Below are 13,302 nucleotides of genomic sequence, written 5' to 3'. Positions count from 1 at the left end.
GGGAGACAGGAATCATCCCAACTGACTGGAAAATGGGACTTGTCATCCCAATCTGGAAAGGGAAGGGTGATCATTCGGCAACTACGGGAGGTTAGCACTGCTCTTGTTGTCCTTGATAGGGTCATTCTCAATAGGATCACTTGTTCACTTACCAGTGACAGGAACAGGCTTGTTTAACGCCTTAAAAGTCTAGCATCAACCGCATCCGGCACTGTTGGTTTTTATGGAGCGCAAACGCAAATATCAGCAGAGTTTCTTTGCAGCCTTTGTTGAGCAGAGAGGAATCAGCATCTCTGCATTTTTCCCAATTGATTCTGAGGTTCATCAGGGGTTTGTTCTTGCTCCTACTGTGTTCAGTGCTTGCATGGACTGAGTGTTGTGCCGAGTCATGGGGTCCAGCTGCTGTGGGGCATCTGTTGGTGAAGAAAGACTCACTGATCTTGACTTTGCCGATGATGGTGTGATGTTCACAGAGTTAATGGAACCTCTGATTTGGGTTCTCAGGAGACTGAGTGAGGAGTGTCTGGGTTTGTGAGTTTCCTGGATAATAACCAAAATCCAGGCCTTTAATGACCTTCTGGACACAGCCATTAGCAGTGTGTCTAACTGTGGAGGGAATGTCAGCCTCGTAGAGGGTTTAATTACCTTGGCAGTAACATTCATGTCTTTGGTGACTCTTCCTATGTAGTCAAGTTGGATTGGGAGAGCATGGGTAGTCATGAGGTCGCTGAAAGTACAGTAGTGTCTGGTGCACCCAATATCTTTGCAAAAGGCCAAAGGTCCAAGTCTTTTGAGTCCAGGTGCTTCTTGTTTTGCTATATGGTTGTGAGACATGAATGCTATCCAGTAACCTGAGATGAAGACTGGACTCTTTCTGTATTGTGTTTTTTCAGAGAATCCTTGGGTACCACTTGTTTGGCTTTGTGTCGAATGAGTAGTTGCATACAGAGTCGCGAATGTGGCAGGATTCCCCGAGAGTGATTTGGCTTGTAGGATCCTTGTTCTTGAGTACCCAAGTGTCTGGACCAGGCCAAGGAAATGCCCACATAACACCTGGCTTTGGCAGATAGATGGTCATTTCCCAGGGATGGGACTGGACCAAGTGTCTGAAAAGTAAAGCAAGATTCAAATTATTTTGCTAAATTAGAAAGTGAAGCTTTTGATTCACATGGGAATTAATCTAGGCTTGTGTCATAATGATTTAGTAACATTCTTATTACTAAATTGAAATTGTAACGTTTTTAGGCACTTTGCTGGAAGAAAGAAAGCCAGGCTCTCACCTTGGGCAAGAAGAGAAGAAAGAGACTACCTTTTTTGGACTTTTTTCCAAAAGAGTTCTCTCAGTTTTTAGTTTAGTTCAGTTGGTGCTTTGCTGCAAAAATAGAGATTTCAGTTGCTTTCTGATACATTTATAAAGAGCTCAGCTAACCTATAAACATGGACACTTTTGAGAGGAGCCATGAACACTTAGAAATGAGCACTATCTCTGGAGAAGAAATATTTCCTTTTACAAACCTCTATGAGTAAGGAATAGCACCATCTGGGAAATTTCATTTGGGTCTTAATGTAGACTGCATGAATTCACCCAGGTTCAATAGTTCTTTGTATTGCTTATATTTGCTGGTGCTTGTCATTGTGCAAATAAAAGTCATTTTTAAATAAAAGTTTAAACTTAACGTCTCTTCCTATTGGTGAGCCAAATGCTATGATTGATCATGCCTTTCTAGCCACAGTTCCTTAAGGGTACAAAAGTTGCTTAGTACAGGGTTCCCACAGTCATGGTAATGTTGGAAAGGTTATGGAAAATTACTGTACATTTATTTTTCCAGACATTTTGAAAAAGTCATGGATTTTTTTAATATACATAAAATAAGGCCTATGACATGTAATTTTGTAAATTAGAAAAATAATGAAAAGAAAATTGCATTCATTAATGTTATAAGATCTCATGACAGTTTTGTAGTGATCTGTAATGCATATGCCAAAATGCTAGGTAAATGTGTGTTTGGTAATCTCTGCTAAACAAATGAAAAATACAAGCTATGGCTCCAAAAAGATGAAGACACAGGACATGCAAAATGTAAAATATGTGTTAAAATGTTAGAGGTGAAAAACATTGATGAACCTGCACGAGCAAGTCACTGGAAAGATAAAACAATATATTGATAATGAGAAGGCAGCAAGAAAAAACGATTGGCATTGACACCTTGTTTAACTCCTCTTCAGCTAGCACAGCAAAGATTAGTACAATTCTCTTATGTATTGAAGTAGCCAGATAAACAAAGAAATCCATGTCCAACACTGATGTACTGTCTACTGAAGATTTGCAGGCGTTGAAAGTAATTGATTTGCACTGTTCTTACAAATCAGACAGCTATTGAAAACAATGTTTTCTGACAGCGAAATCCCAGCTAAATTTTCATGTAGTGAAACAAAATGTGCATATTTTACTACATTCGATATTGCTCCCTATTGTATATCATTGCTTGTCAGAGAAGGGTATCAATAAGCTGGGAATTTCTTTCATTTTGATGAGACACTTAACCACTCAACTCAAACATGTAGATATACATGTGAGGATTTGAAATGGCAGAGTGTAGAAACTAAGTACGTTAAGTGTGGCGTTTATTAACTGGAAAGTATTTAACTTGTTACAGTGGAGCTTTTGTGTGATGCGAACAAGACATCGATCAATGTTGATTTATATCATGTGGATTTCATGTTCTCCACAATGCATTTCATGATAAATATAGATCGAACAGATGGGAATTGGACCATACTGTTTCCAGGCTCTACTGGCAATCCAAAGGCAGTCTTCTACACAGAGAGGTATTTGTTAAAATCACAGATTGCACTCTATTTATGCTGAAATTTTATTAACACTGCTGGATAGAAAATGTGGTTGCTTGTGAAAGAGCATTAATATTTTGGCCTCCTATATCCAGAATAATATTGCTGTTAACTAAGCACCATAATAATATTTGAATTTTAATTCTAATATTGCTTTTAAACAGCATTTCTTTTTAGTTACTGAACAGAAAATGTCAATGAATATATTTATTATGTACAAATGATGACATAAATCATGTAGTCCATGAGGATCATATCATTCTTTATATAGTCTGTTGCACTATAAAAGAAAAACAGGCATATTTGATGGATATCAACAAGCAAATAGTGAGAAATTGAATGAAATAAAGCAGTAGTCACTGAGACTAATCTGATTTACAAATAATGCTTCTCAGTATTAATATTCCACTTATCACATTCAGTTTATCAGGATGTTATTTATGCAGAAAATAGTTTGCATTTATAAAGCATTTAACAGTAAAAGTCATATAACAGTTGACCAATCTGTTTTGGCTAATTACTGAGAAATATTGCTAATTTTTTAAGAATTAACATATTGTTGAGATTAAAGAGTAATGCCATGCAAAAGTGTATTTCTAATAAAAGTTTTATCTTCGCAAAATCTTTGGAAACTATAGACCATTTTATTTATTTTTTTGGTTGTATTGTTTTTTTCAAAGTTTAATAAATCATACGTTTGACCTAACACTGTTCAAGTCTTTCTACAAGTTTTAGTTCACGGTTCTACTCTGTACTTTTTGCCCACCTGAAAGAACTAATTATCAAATCATTAATCCCCTAATGGAATCAGATTTGCAAGAGTTGAGCCAGAGGAACATTTGTAAATTAGATGCCTGAAGATATTGTTAATTAACTAACATTGTTGTAAACCCCACAAACCTGTCACATCTGTATTATTATTGTAGCAGTTGTAAGGGAAAAAATATGCGTAAAACTGCAAAAGTGAAGTCAGAGAACTTTTGTTACAAGCTATGGAAAAGTATTGGAAGAGTTTTGAAATTTTGCTTGTTAAAAATATGTAGGAAACCTGTTAGTAAAGTCCTGTACTGGTGGTAAAGATGGTTGAAGTAAAGGAGTTAAAATTAAAGATTGAAGCAAAGGAGTGAAAATTAACCACTGTCCCAAGCAGTGAGCAGCCTGCAAATAGAGGTCTTTTTGGTAAAATATGCAGGGTACAGTATTCACAAGTCAGACTGTTAAGAGTTTATGGGTTACAGTTATATAGCTGACATTTCTTCCTATCTACTTTTTTGAAAATAACCTAAGAGGTCACTTTCATGTTAGATGCATGTTACAAGTGATCTGATAACACAATAAAACAGGCACTGTCTGTGGGGTGCAAAGGGACAACTTCTCCCTAAGCCTAAAGTGGAAGGTGGGGGGAGTACAACCAAATCTCGAAGCAATGCTATAGAACATTCATAATTAATAAAAAAAAGAGATGAAGCCTATATTGGCTACACTTGAGTCTGTAGCTAATCAGGCTACAGTCAGACTCCAGTGACTGGATTCAGGTTTTTGACTCATATCACCTTATTTTGTTTAACTGTTCAAATGAATTTTGGAGTGATTCAAACCCAGTATGAATGTGTACTGATACCTATCCTGAATTCAGCAAAATCTATAGAAAATAATTAGACAGATATTGGATGAATTAATTAATAAAAGTGGCACAACATTTGAAATGATTAATATCTAACCCACCCTCATTTACGATCAGCTACATTTTTTTTATGGCAACAGATTATTTGGTGTAATATTTAGTAGCATAAATCTGCAAGACACAAGGCAAGGGAAGTACTGGATTTTGTTCAAATAAAAGGGCTTCATGTAGTTATTTGTTTCTTCTTACACTGATATTAATAAAGTAAAGGTTTCAAATTGTTTATTTTTATGTATGCACTCTGTTCAGTTTAACTTAATTAAATTTTAATTGCTGTTTGTCAAAGAAAACAAACTCAAGCACAAACTCAAGTCAATTCATTTTTATAGCACTCTTCAGATGCAGTGCACTGTGACAAATTCTCAGATTAAATAGGAGTATAAAATGCAGGTATAAAGTTTACAAATTACAAAATACAGAATTAGTTCACATAAAGACAGATTTGTTTACACACTGTAAAAGAATAAATAGAGATCATAAAGGTTTGGGGAACCAAAGTGGTCCTTGTATATTCTGATGGAAAATAAATTGAGACAAAAAAATCAAATCAAGTCCTCTTCATACGGTTCTCTCCATATTCTCCCAAGATGGCGGTCTAAGTAAGACATTCAAAGGAAGATATGAGTTTGGTAGACCGGATACCAGAAGTGACCTCACCGGAGACCAGTCTATCAATTATTCTTTTTGAAGATTGAGGTGGAAGAGAGGCATTAGATGACAGTGCCAACACCAGTGGTTTGGAGGATTATTACTATCAAATGAGCCCTGAGGTTGTCTCCCATTTGTGCATGTTGTGCATGTTTGTCACAGCATTCAGAAAACAAAGTAGTAGCTGGTTCATATACATGGAAACCAATAATATCTGTCCTTTAATTAATTGTTGAAGCAATATTGCATCATGTGGTTGTGTCTTGTTTTACATGAATTACTTGTTCCACATGTCCGTCAGTCACTTCCATTGACTGGTAGAAATGTTTGTCCACTCCTCCGTGCTAAACTGCTAGAACTTTTCGAAGGTTTCTTTGATTGAATTAACTTTATTGACTGTTGCTTGAAATGTGGTTTGGTGAAGCCCACACAAATAAAATATCAGTGTAAAGAAGATTTCCTACCAGTGCAATGCTCCAGTGCTCCTTTCTATTTGACAACAAGCCTGTTGTTGTTCTGAAGGCATTTTGTTTTTCATGTATCTGGCCTAGTCAAACAGGGTCCAGAGCCACAGTATAAACAGAGATCATTAACAAAACATTAATTACATTTTTTGTATAATTTTTGACCTAAAGGAAAACAATATGTCCAAATTAAGATAGTAAAGAACAAACATAACAAAGATGCTGGGAAAGAGAAAAGTCATAAACTCCAAAAAGCAACTTAACAGACTACACTCAAAGTGTTTTTACAGTGGCAAGAATTTCTTATGACCTCTCCTAAAATTAAGATCACTCCTGTTATGCGACTGCTGCTTTATTAGCATTAACTTGCAGCATAATGGGTGAAATCAGTTGCAAGTAACATATAAAAAAAGGGTCATGGATCAGAGATTAGAGTGCTACCTGATAGGAGGGTAGAAAAATCATTTACAAAAAAATGATCATTAAGTACCTTGTTTTCTTGTGGGATTATGAAACTTTAAGGGAGAGAAATGATTTTGTCATGAGCATTGAAGTAACATTTTACTTAAATTTATGCCAGTGAATGTGTAACTGTTTTTCAACTCAGTAAATCTGTATGCTTTTGAAGTAGTATCAGCAGTAATAAATAATATTTCATATTTTTAAAAAATGAGTGTCTTGGCAGAATTAGGTCATAAATTACATTTTTGTCAGAAAATGACAAGAGAGAACAAAGGATGTTAAATATGGTCGCTGCTGCATAACTATTTCAGAGAAAAACAGAGACACTATTAAAATTGAGATTTGACAGAGCATGTTACATTATGACCCCTATGAAAAAAGTGCAGTGTGTTTTAATATAGATATCTGTAAAAATAGTTAAGCATCAAAATCTGAATTTCATTTTTGTTTTATGTCAGTATTTGGATTAAAAATAGATAAAAGAATTACTGTAATATACAAACAAGATGCACTTCACTTTTAGATTTATATCTAATTTCATTGTAAACTGGCCAGTAAAATATTTATTTGATTATATTTTGGTGAATTTAAAAATAAATGTAAAAGCAATGCTAAACATGATCTTTAATTTATATAAAAACAAAAATCTTTTTGTTATAGCACCTTTCTGAAGTGATTTAATAAAATTAAATAAGGTCTGAGATTGGCAATCATTGATTTATAATTAAGCAATTGGGTTGGAAAAAAACCTGCAGCCACTGCAACCCTCCAGGACCAATGTTGCCTGCCTCTGCCTTAGACAATACTTCATTGCCTTCCTATACTGTATATATGCACCTTATTGACAAATATTATTCCAAATTGTTTTAAACGTGCAAGTAAGCTAAAGACTTGCAAAGACACATGTTATTATTCAGGCAGTGATTGTAGGCATGCACGAAAATGGCTTATCTACCTGTCACCTATTATTTGTAGCAGCATTTAACTTTTATAGTTCACACGCCCACACCACTAATGGCAATTTACAGTTTTACTGCTAACATTACATAGGTTTGACTATGATGACTTATCAGTTCCAATGCATTTGGTATTTAATTTGTAAATACGTAATTACAAAATTCCAGTAAAATCGAGTCTCAGCTGCATAGATAGATATAAACAGATTTAATTGTAGCCGAGATGTTGAATAAGATAACATTTGAATCCACGTCTAAAATTAATAACTATCCATGATTAGTCCTAGGTGTGCTACTGAAGATCTTTATTCAGGTAATAGTGCAATTCATATAAATTTATTATCTGATAAGACCATATAAATTCAGCTCATAAACTATATCTGAAAACGTTTTATTTGGTGACTTTCATTCTGCCAAGGAAGAATATCAATTTGTTAGCAAGCTTGTGGGTAGTTAGGTGTTCCTTGTAACTTTAAGTTAAATCCAAACTAAGCATATTTAGAAAAGAAAATTATTTAATGTGCAACTAAAAACTATTTGTTATCCTTTCTGTGAGCAATTAGCACAACATAAATATAATAGATGAAAAACAGCAATAATTAACATTATATAGTGAGTGTTGTCATGCTGTATGTTGATATATGTGGCTTCACTATTTTGTTCTTTAGACTACTGCATACATTCTAAACATTATACATTCTACCACTAATTGCACATTTACATGCTGAAAAAATAGAACATCTCCCATAATAACTGTATTCTTGATGGCAGCTTAAAGCAGTACTGTAATAATTCTTCAAGAAATGTACCAGATTGTGCTGTTGATTTTTACAAAGACATAGTTGTTGCTGCAGCTTATCACAAGGTTAAAATACATACAGTACATATCTGTCCACTTCTTTTGATTGGTAAGTTTCTTCTTACATTCCAAATATCTACCGTCTAGGCAACCCTAAATTCACTTGGTCACTTGGTGCTATTTTGGGAGATTGCCTGCATGAGTGTGCCATCCTGCCTAGGGTAATTGCTGCCTTATACCTGATGCTTCTGGAATAGGCCTCGAACCACCATAATCCTACTGGAGTAAGTGGATATAGAAAATGAATGAGTTATAATTATTTATTTTCTTTATCTTATAGTTTTTTCCTTTTGTCTCTGAATTAGTAACAAGATACATACTACTTTTTCTTTAATACCATTTAACATAGTGTTAACTAGATTAGAAACTGCTATGGGGCTTGAGCTTACTGTATAATTAAATTGATTTTGATTATTTTTTAAAGGTCACATATTCACATTATACATTCATTTTCTTAAAACCATTTATGCTCAGGTCACCATAGCAGGAACATTACCTGGCAACACTCTACTGTAGTCTCGAGCCTTTCCTAGATGGGATGTCTAGCACATGGTACACTGATACCTGTACCTTTACTGACTCATACTGGGACTACTTAGCATTAGGTGTGAGATAACTGGAATACTTTAAAAAAATGAAGACAAGGAAGGATCGTACTAACTTAGACGTCATACTACATGTACTTTCCAGAGATTTTCAGTTATGGCCTTTGTTTACATAATCTTAGTGAGTTGCACCATGCGTCCTTGGCCACCGGTTGTGTAGTGTGACATCATCAACAACTTAGTTATAGTGGTCTGCGACTAGCCATGACAAAATCATACATGTCTGATTTTGTCTTAAATCATAAGGGTTGGCTACTGTGTGCATGTCAGCAAGTAAAGAAAGATAGTTTGTCTATGTGGTGTCTTGCTTTATTGTATTACTGTGGAATGGAAAAAAGGGACCAGACCAACTATGATTGCTTGTGTATTTAAAATATTCGAAAAAGATTGGTTCATCCAGTGGCCCTGTCAGGCAGTAGGCTAGCTGGCTGACAAAATGTGGTGAACTTATAGTTTAATAGTTTGGAAGTTTAAAGCTGCTGAGAAATTGACAGGAAGTCTTGTACCTCATTATTCCTTGTAATTCTTTGTTGTATAATCTGAAATTTGAAAGGTGCACTCGTGTGACATGCTCCCTGACTCAAAGGCATGTTTCGTCATGTGGCATTCCCTTATTCTTACTGTCAAACCTGTTTTAAGGTAGTACTAGAGTATATCTTTTAATAGTACTTATTGTCAGTTTCCATAAAAAATTACAAATATGTCACAATAAACAAAATAGCAATATTCTAAGGATCTTGTATTATAACTCCCAACCATTTTGGAGAATGAGCACAGAAGATCTTGTTTCACAATTTCTTTTTCTGTCCATAACACTTTTTGGAAAATATACTTTTATAGTCCTTTTTATTTATAAATTTCAATATAAACTTCTCATCAGAATCTACTGTACAATATGTAGTAGTTTCCTAAATTATATCATTTAAAGTCAGACTGTCCATCAGATGTATTAATGTTTCCATCATATGCGTCTCATTTCCCGCCTGCTAGATCAACACATCACCCAACTCTTGGGTCTTAAGTAGTATACTGACTGAGCCAGTTATTTATTTATAAAAATTAGTCCACATAATATCAAGCTATATAAAACCACAAAACTTACACATACACCTCTTAGCCTAGGTTGTACCTCTTGTTAGAATGTGGAGTGCATTATATGTGTGGGAACAATTATAATACTTCATATTCTTGTCCCTTTTCTTTTTTCTTGAGACTATGCAAGGTATTTTATCTCTGTATTGGGACAAAACTGTGATACTTATTGGAGCCCCAATACTATTGAAAGCTGCCCTGTGGACTCGTTTTCTGCCAGCCCCCACTCTGACTACAATTCATATTAAATAGATTTCAATCGAAGGACAGACATTTTTTCATTTACTGCCTCCTAGTGTATAGTTAGAACATTTGAACAATCTATATAAGAACACCCCATTCAGCACAATAAAGCTTACCAGTCCTATTTACTTAATTCTTACATACATCGTCTAGTTTTTGAAAGTCTTACTGTCTACCAAACTACTTGGTAAATTATTCCATGTGCCTATGATTCTCTGTATAAAGAAAGACTTCCTAATGTTTGTGCAACTGTGTCCCCATTCTCGTAATTCATCCCTTGTAGCCCTGGAATCAACCTAGTTGCTCTTCTCTAGACTTTTTCCAGCGCTGATATGTTCTTTTTGTACCCTGGAGACCAAAACTGTACACAGTACTCCAGATGAGGCCTTACCAGTGCGTTATTAACCTTGACCATAGCTTCTTTGGACTTGTACTTTATACATTTTGCTATATAACCTAATATTGTTAACTTTTTAACTTTTTTCTGAGCACTTTTTGGAAGTTGATAGTGTCGAGTCCACTATGACTCCTAAATCCTTCTTATAAGGTGTACTTTTGATTTTCAGACCTCCCATTGTGTTTTCAAACCTAACATTTGTAGTAACTTCCTACATGTAATATTTTAGATTTACATTATATTTCATCTGCCACAAATCTGCCCAAGCCTGTATGCTATCTAGTTCCCTCTGTAATGATTTAATGGATTCAAGATTATCTGCCAATCCACCTATCTTGGTATCATCTGCAAACTTAACCAGCTTCTTACTTGGATTTATACAGTATATACTGTATTAAAAATAGCAGCGACCCTACCACTGACCCTTGTGGAATTTCATTCATAACATCAGCCAATTCTGATAGTATTAATTGCATAACCCTCTGCTTCCTGTGTCTGAACCAATTTTGCACCCATCTACACACAACATCCTGAACTTCCACTTTAGTTTGATGCCCAACCTCATATGTGGCACCTTATCAAATGCTTCCTGAAAGTCAAGGTAAATAATATGCAACGTTTATGTCAGGAACCCAGTTTTCAGTTAACATTTAATAATTTCATATTGTCCTGGAGTTTTTGAGTGCACATTTGAGATTCAGGATGCAATGCCAGAATATATTGCATTACCGTCACTTAAGTTTGGTGACAGTAATGCTTTGTTCCTTTGTTTTCAGTGCTCTTTTCTTTTTTTGTTCAGGAGTTCTTCTTCTTCCTCTCCTTGGTTGCACATATTCTTTACTGGTGGTATTGCACTTTTCTTTTCAAGGTTTTTACAGACATTGTCCACTTTTGGCTAGCATAGTTTATATCTGCTGGGTATCTGGTGATCCCCCAACTCCCACCCTTAGCAAAGTGAATGTGTGGCTTTTACAAAGTCTCTCTCTTGTTTGTGCACATGCTGCTCATTAGTGAGGTTTTGACTAATGCCTCCCTCGTCTACCTCCAATAAAGATAGGTTTTCCACTCTTTCAGTGTTGGACCAGATTGCCCTTTGTAGTAAAAGGAATTGTTCCAGACTTCATTATGGCCACAATCTAGGTAGTGGGGTTCCTGCTATAGAAAGCAGAAGACACAGTCAGGTTGAGACCATTGAGCATATAGAGAAATTACAGGTCTGGGGTTTGAAATTATTTTTGAAGGAAAGAGTAGGCGTCTTTCCATTGGTTTCTTAGATGAATATAAACCTATTATTTTTGTTTGTCTATTGGTGCAACGTTTTGTCCATCAAGGTGGCCAGTTGCTGATTTATGATTCTTTATTTGAGCAGAAAGTTTTAATTGATACCACAAGAAGACATCTCTGGGTTGTCACTTGGCGATTGATTATTTTTTTAGATAAAGTGTAGATGCTGCATTCCAAAGAGGCTCTGTTAAGAGGACAGACATTAAGTGTTTCTGGCAGTGACTTTTCAAGACAATGACTTGTATTCCAAGTAAAGTAAAATAGATAATTTCAGTCTATCCCACAACATATTGAAAAGGATTAAAAATCACTCATCCAAGTCAGTTAACCTCAGGTGGCAACAGACTATAAATTGTCATTAAACATATAAATAAAGTTTGTTTGCTTTTACAAACTGGTCACAGTATAGCTGTAAAAAAGCCTAGATGAAGAACAGAATAACATTCTTTTGGCTTTTTGCTTCATATACAAGTCGAGAGAGAAGACAAAGAAATTATATGTTCACAGCAGTATTTATAAGCACTGAATATTGTTACATTTCTTATTTTATCCGTGTCTAATCTTTATCACAGTATTTATTGGCTCTTATATGCCATAAGTAATACATATTTTAATTGTTTAATGCTGCTAAATCATGTGGCACTTTTCTCCTAAAACACATAATTTCTAGTAATCTTGTGCTTGTCATAAAAGGCAAGTTAAACTAGAATGACTGAGTTTAAATCTCATGCCAGTTTTTTTAGGTATGTTCATATACAGTAATTAAATAGACTCATTAACTTGTCTGTTTGTTTTTCAGCTTTTCAGTTTTTTCTTGCTAAAAATGATGTCTCAAGAGAAATGGAAGAGGTTCTGTCTGAACAGACCATTCAGCAGACAAGCATTTTATCTATTTGTGAACTTCTAAGAAGTCATGGTGTTCGATGGCAAATTGTTACTGTAATCGTTACTATGGGTTGCTATCAACTATGTGGCCTGAATGCTGTAAGTTAAATAATTTATTTATCCTCTACCAGCGGTGTCCAGCTCCAATCCAGGAGGACCACAGTGGCTGCTAGTTTTTCTTCTTTCTTAATCAGTGACCAATTTTTATTGTTGTTTGGCTTCTTTTCCCATCCTTTTAATTGTCATGTTTTTTAAGACTCAGTCCTCTGAATTGCATTTTTTATTTAAATGTCAGTCAAACAAAAAAAACGATATATAAATTGAGACAACAGATGATCAGCTAAATTGGGCCTTAAAATCCAATCAATTTCATTCCAACCAGTTTCTTAATTAATACCCAATTGTTGTTGTTAACTAAATCCTTTATTCAGTTCCATGGCTTCCTGGTGCTGATTGTGCCAGAGCAGACATGTCCAAAACTGTTGATTTTCTTTTTACTAAAAGCACCAACAAAATGTTTTATGGGCCTAAGGAGATCAACTTTACCAAGACCTTCACCTTTCTTTATATTAAGATATTATAAGATTGAAACAAATCAGCTGGTCATGTATTGGCTCATTTTGTATCACATTATACATGAAGCTTTTGAAAGTTATACAAAACACAACCAAGCAAGAAAAACTGATTATTTATTTTATATTTTTTAATTATGTAATAATAACATAGAGAAATGCAGCAAAACTACATATTTTTGAATAGTTGTCAAGTATACAAATATAAACTGATAAGTGATGCATTTATTTTCAAAAACCTAGATCAGGATATACTGTAGTTCTGTGAAGCCGTTTTGTTTTTAATATTGATCCTTTCCAA

At 34.8% G+C, this 13,302-nt stretch overlaps 1 protein-coding gene across 3 annotated transcripts in view; it reads left to right on the top strand.

Moving 5' to 3' along the window:
* The window catches only part of slc2a9l2 (solute carrier family 2 member 9, like 2), a 185,525-nt gene that overhangs the window by 116,550 nt on the left and 55,673 nt on the right, over positions 1 to 13,302 (top strand). For all 3 annotated transcript variants that reach the window (XM_039751487.1, XM_039751489.1, XM_039751488.1), the window contains exon 8: positions 12,344 to 12,528. In XM_039751487.1, the coding sequence (XP_039607421.1) occupies positions 12,344 to 12,528 (185 nt within the window). The remainder of the gene's footprint in view (positions 1 to 12,343; positions 12,529 to 13,302) is intronic.

Source organism: Polypterus senegalus, chromosome 4, assembly GCF_016835505.1.
Source record: "Polypterus senegalus isolate Bchr_013 chromosome 4, ASM1683550v1, whole genome shotgun sequence".
In the NCBI taxonomy this organism is placed as follows: Eukaryota; Metazoa; Chordata; class Cladistia; order Polypteriformes; family Polypteridae; genus Polypterus; species Polypterus senegalus.
The sequence above is the reverse complement of the archived record's forward strand: the minus strand, read 5'-3'. Positions and strand labels throughout refer to the sequence as shown.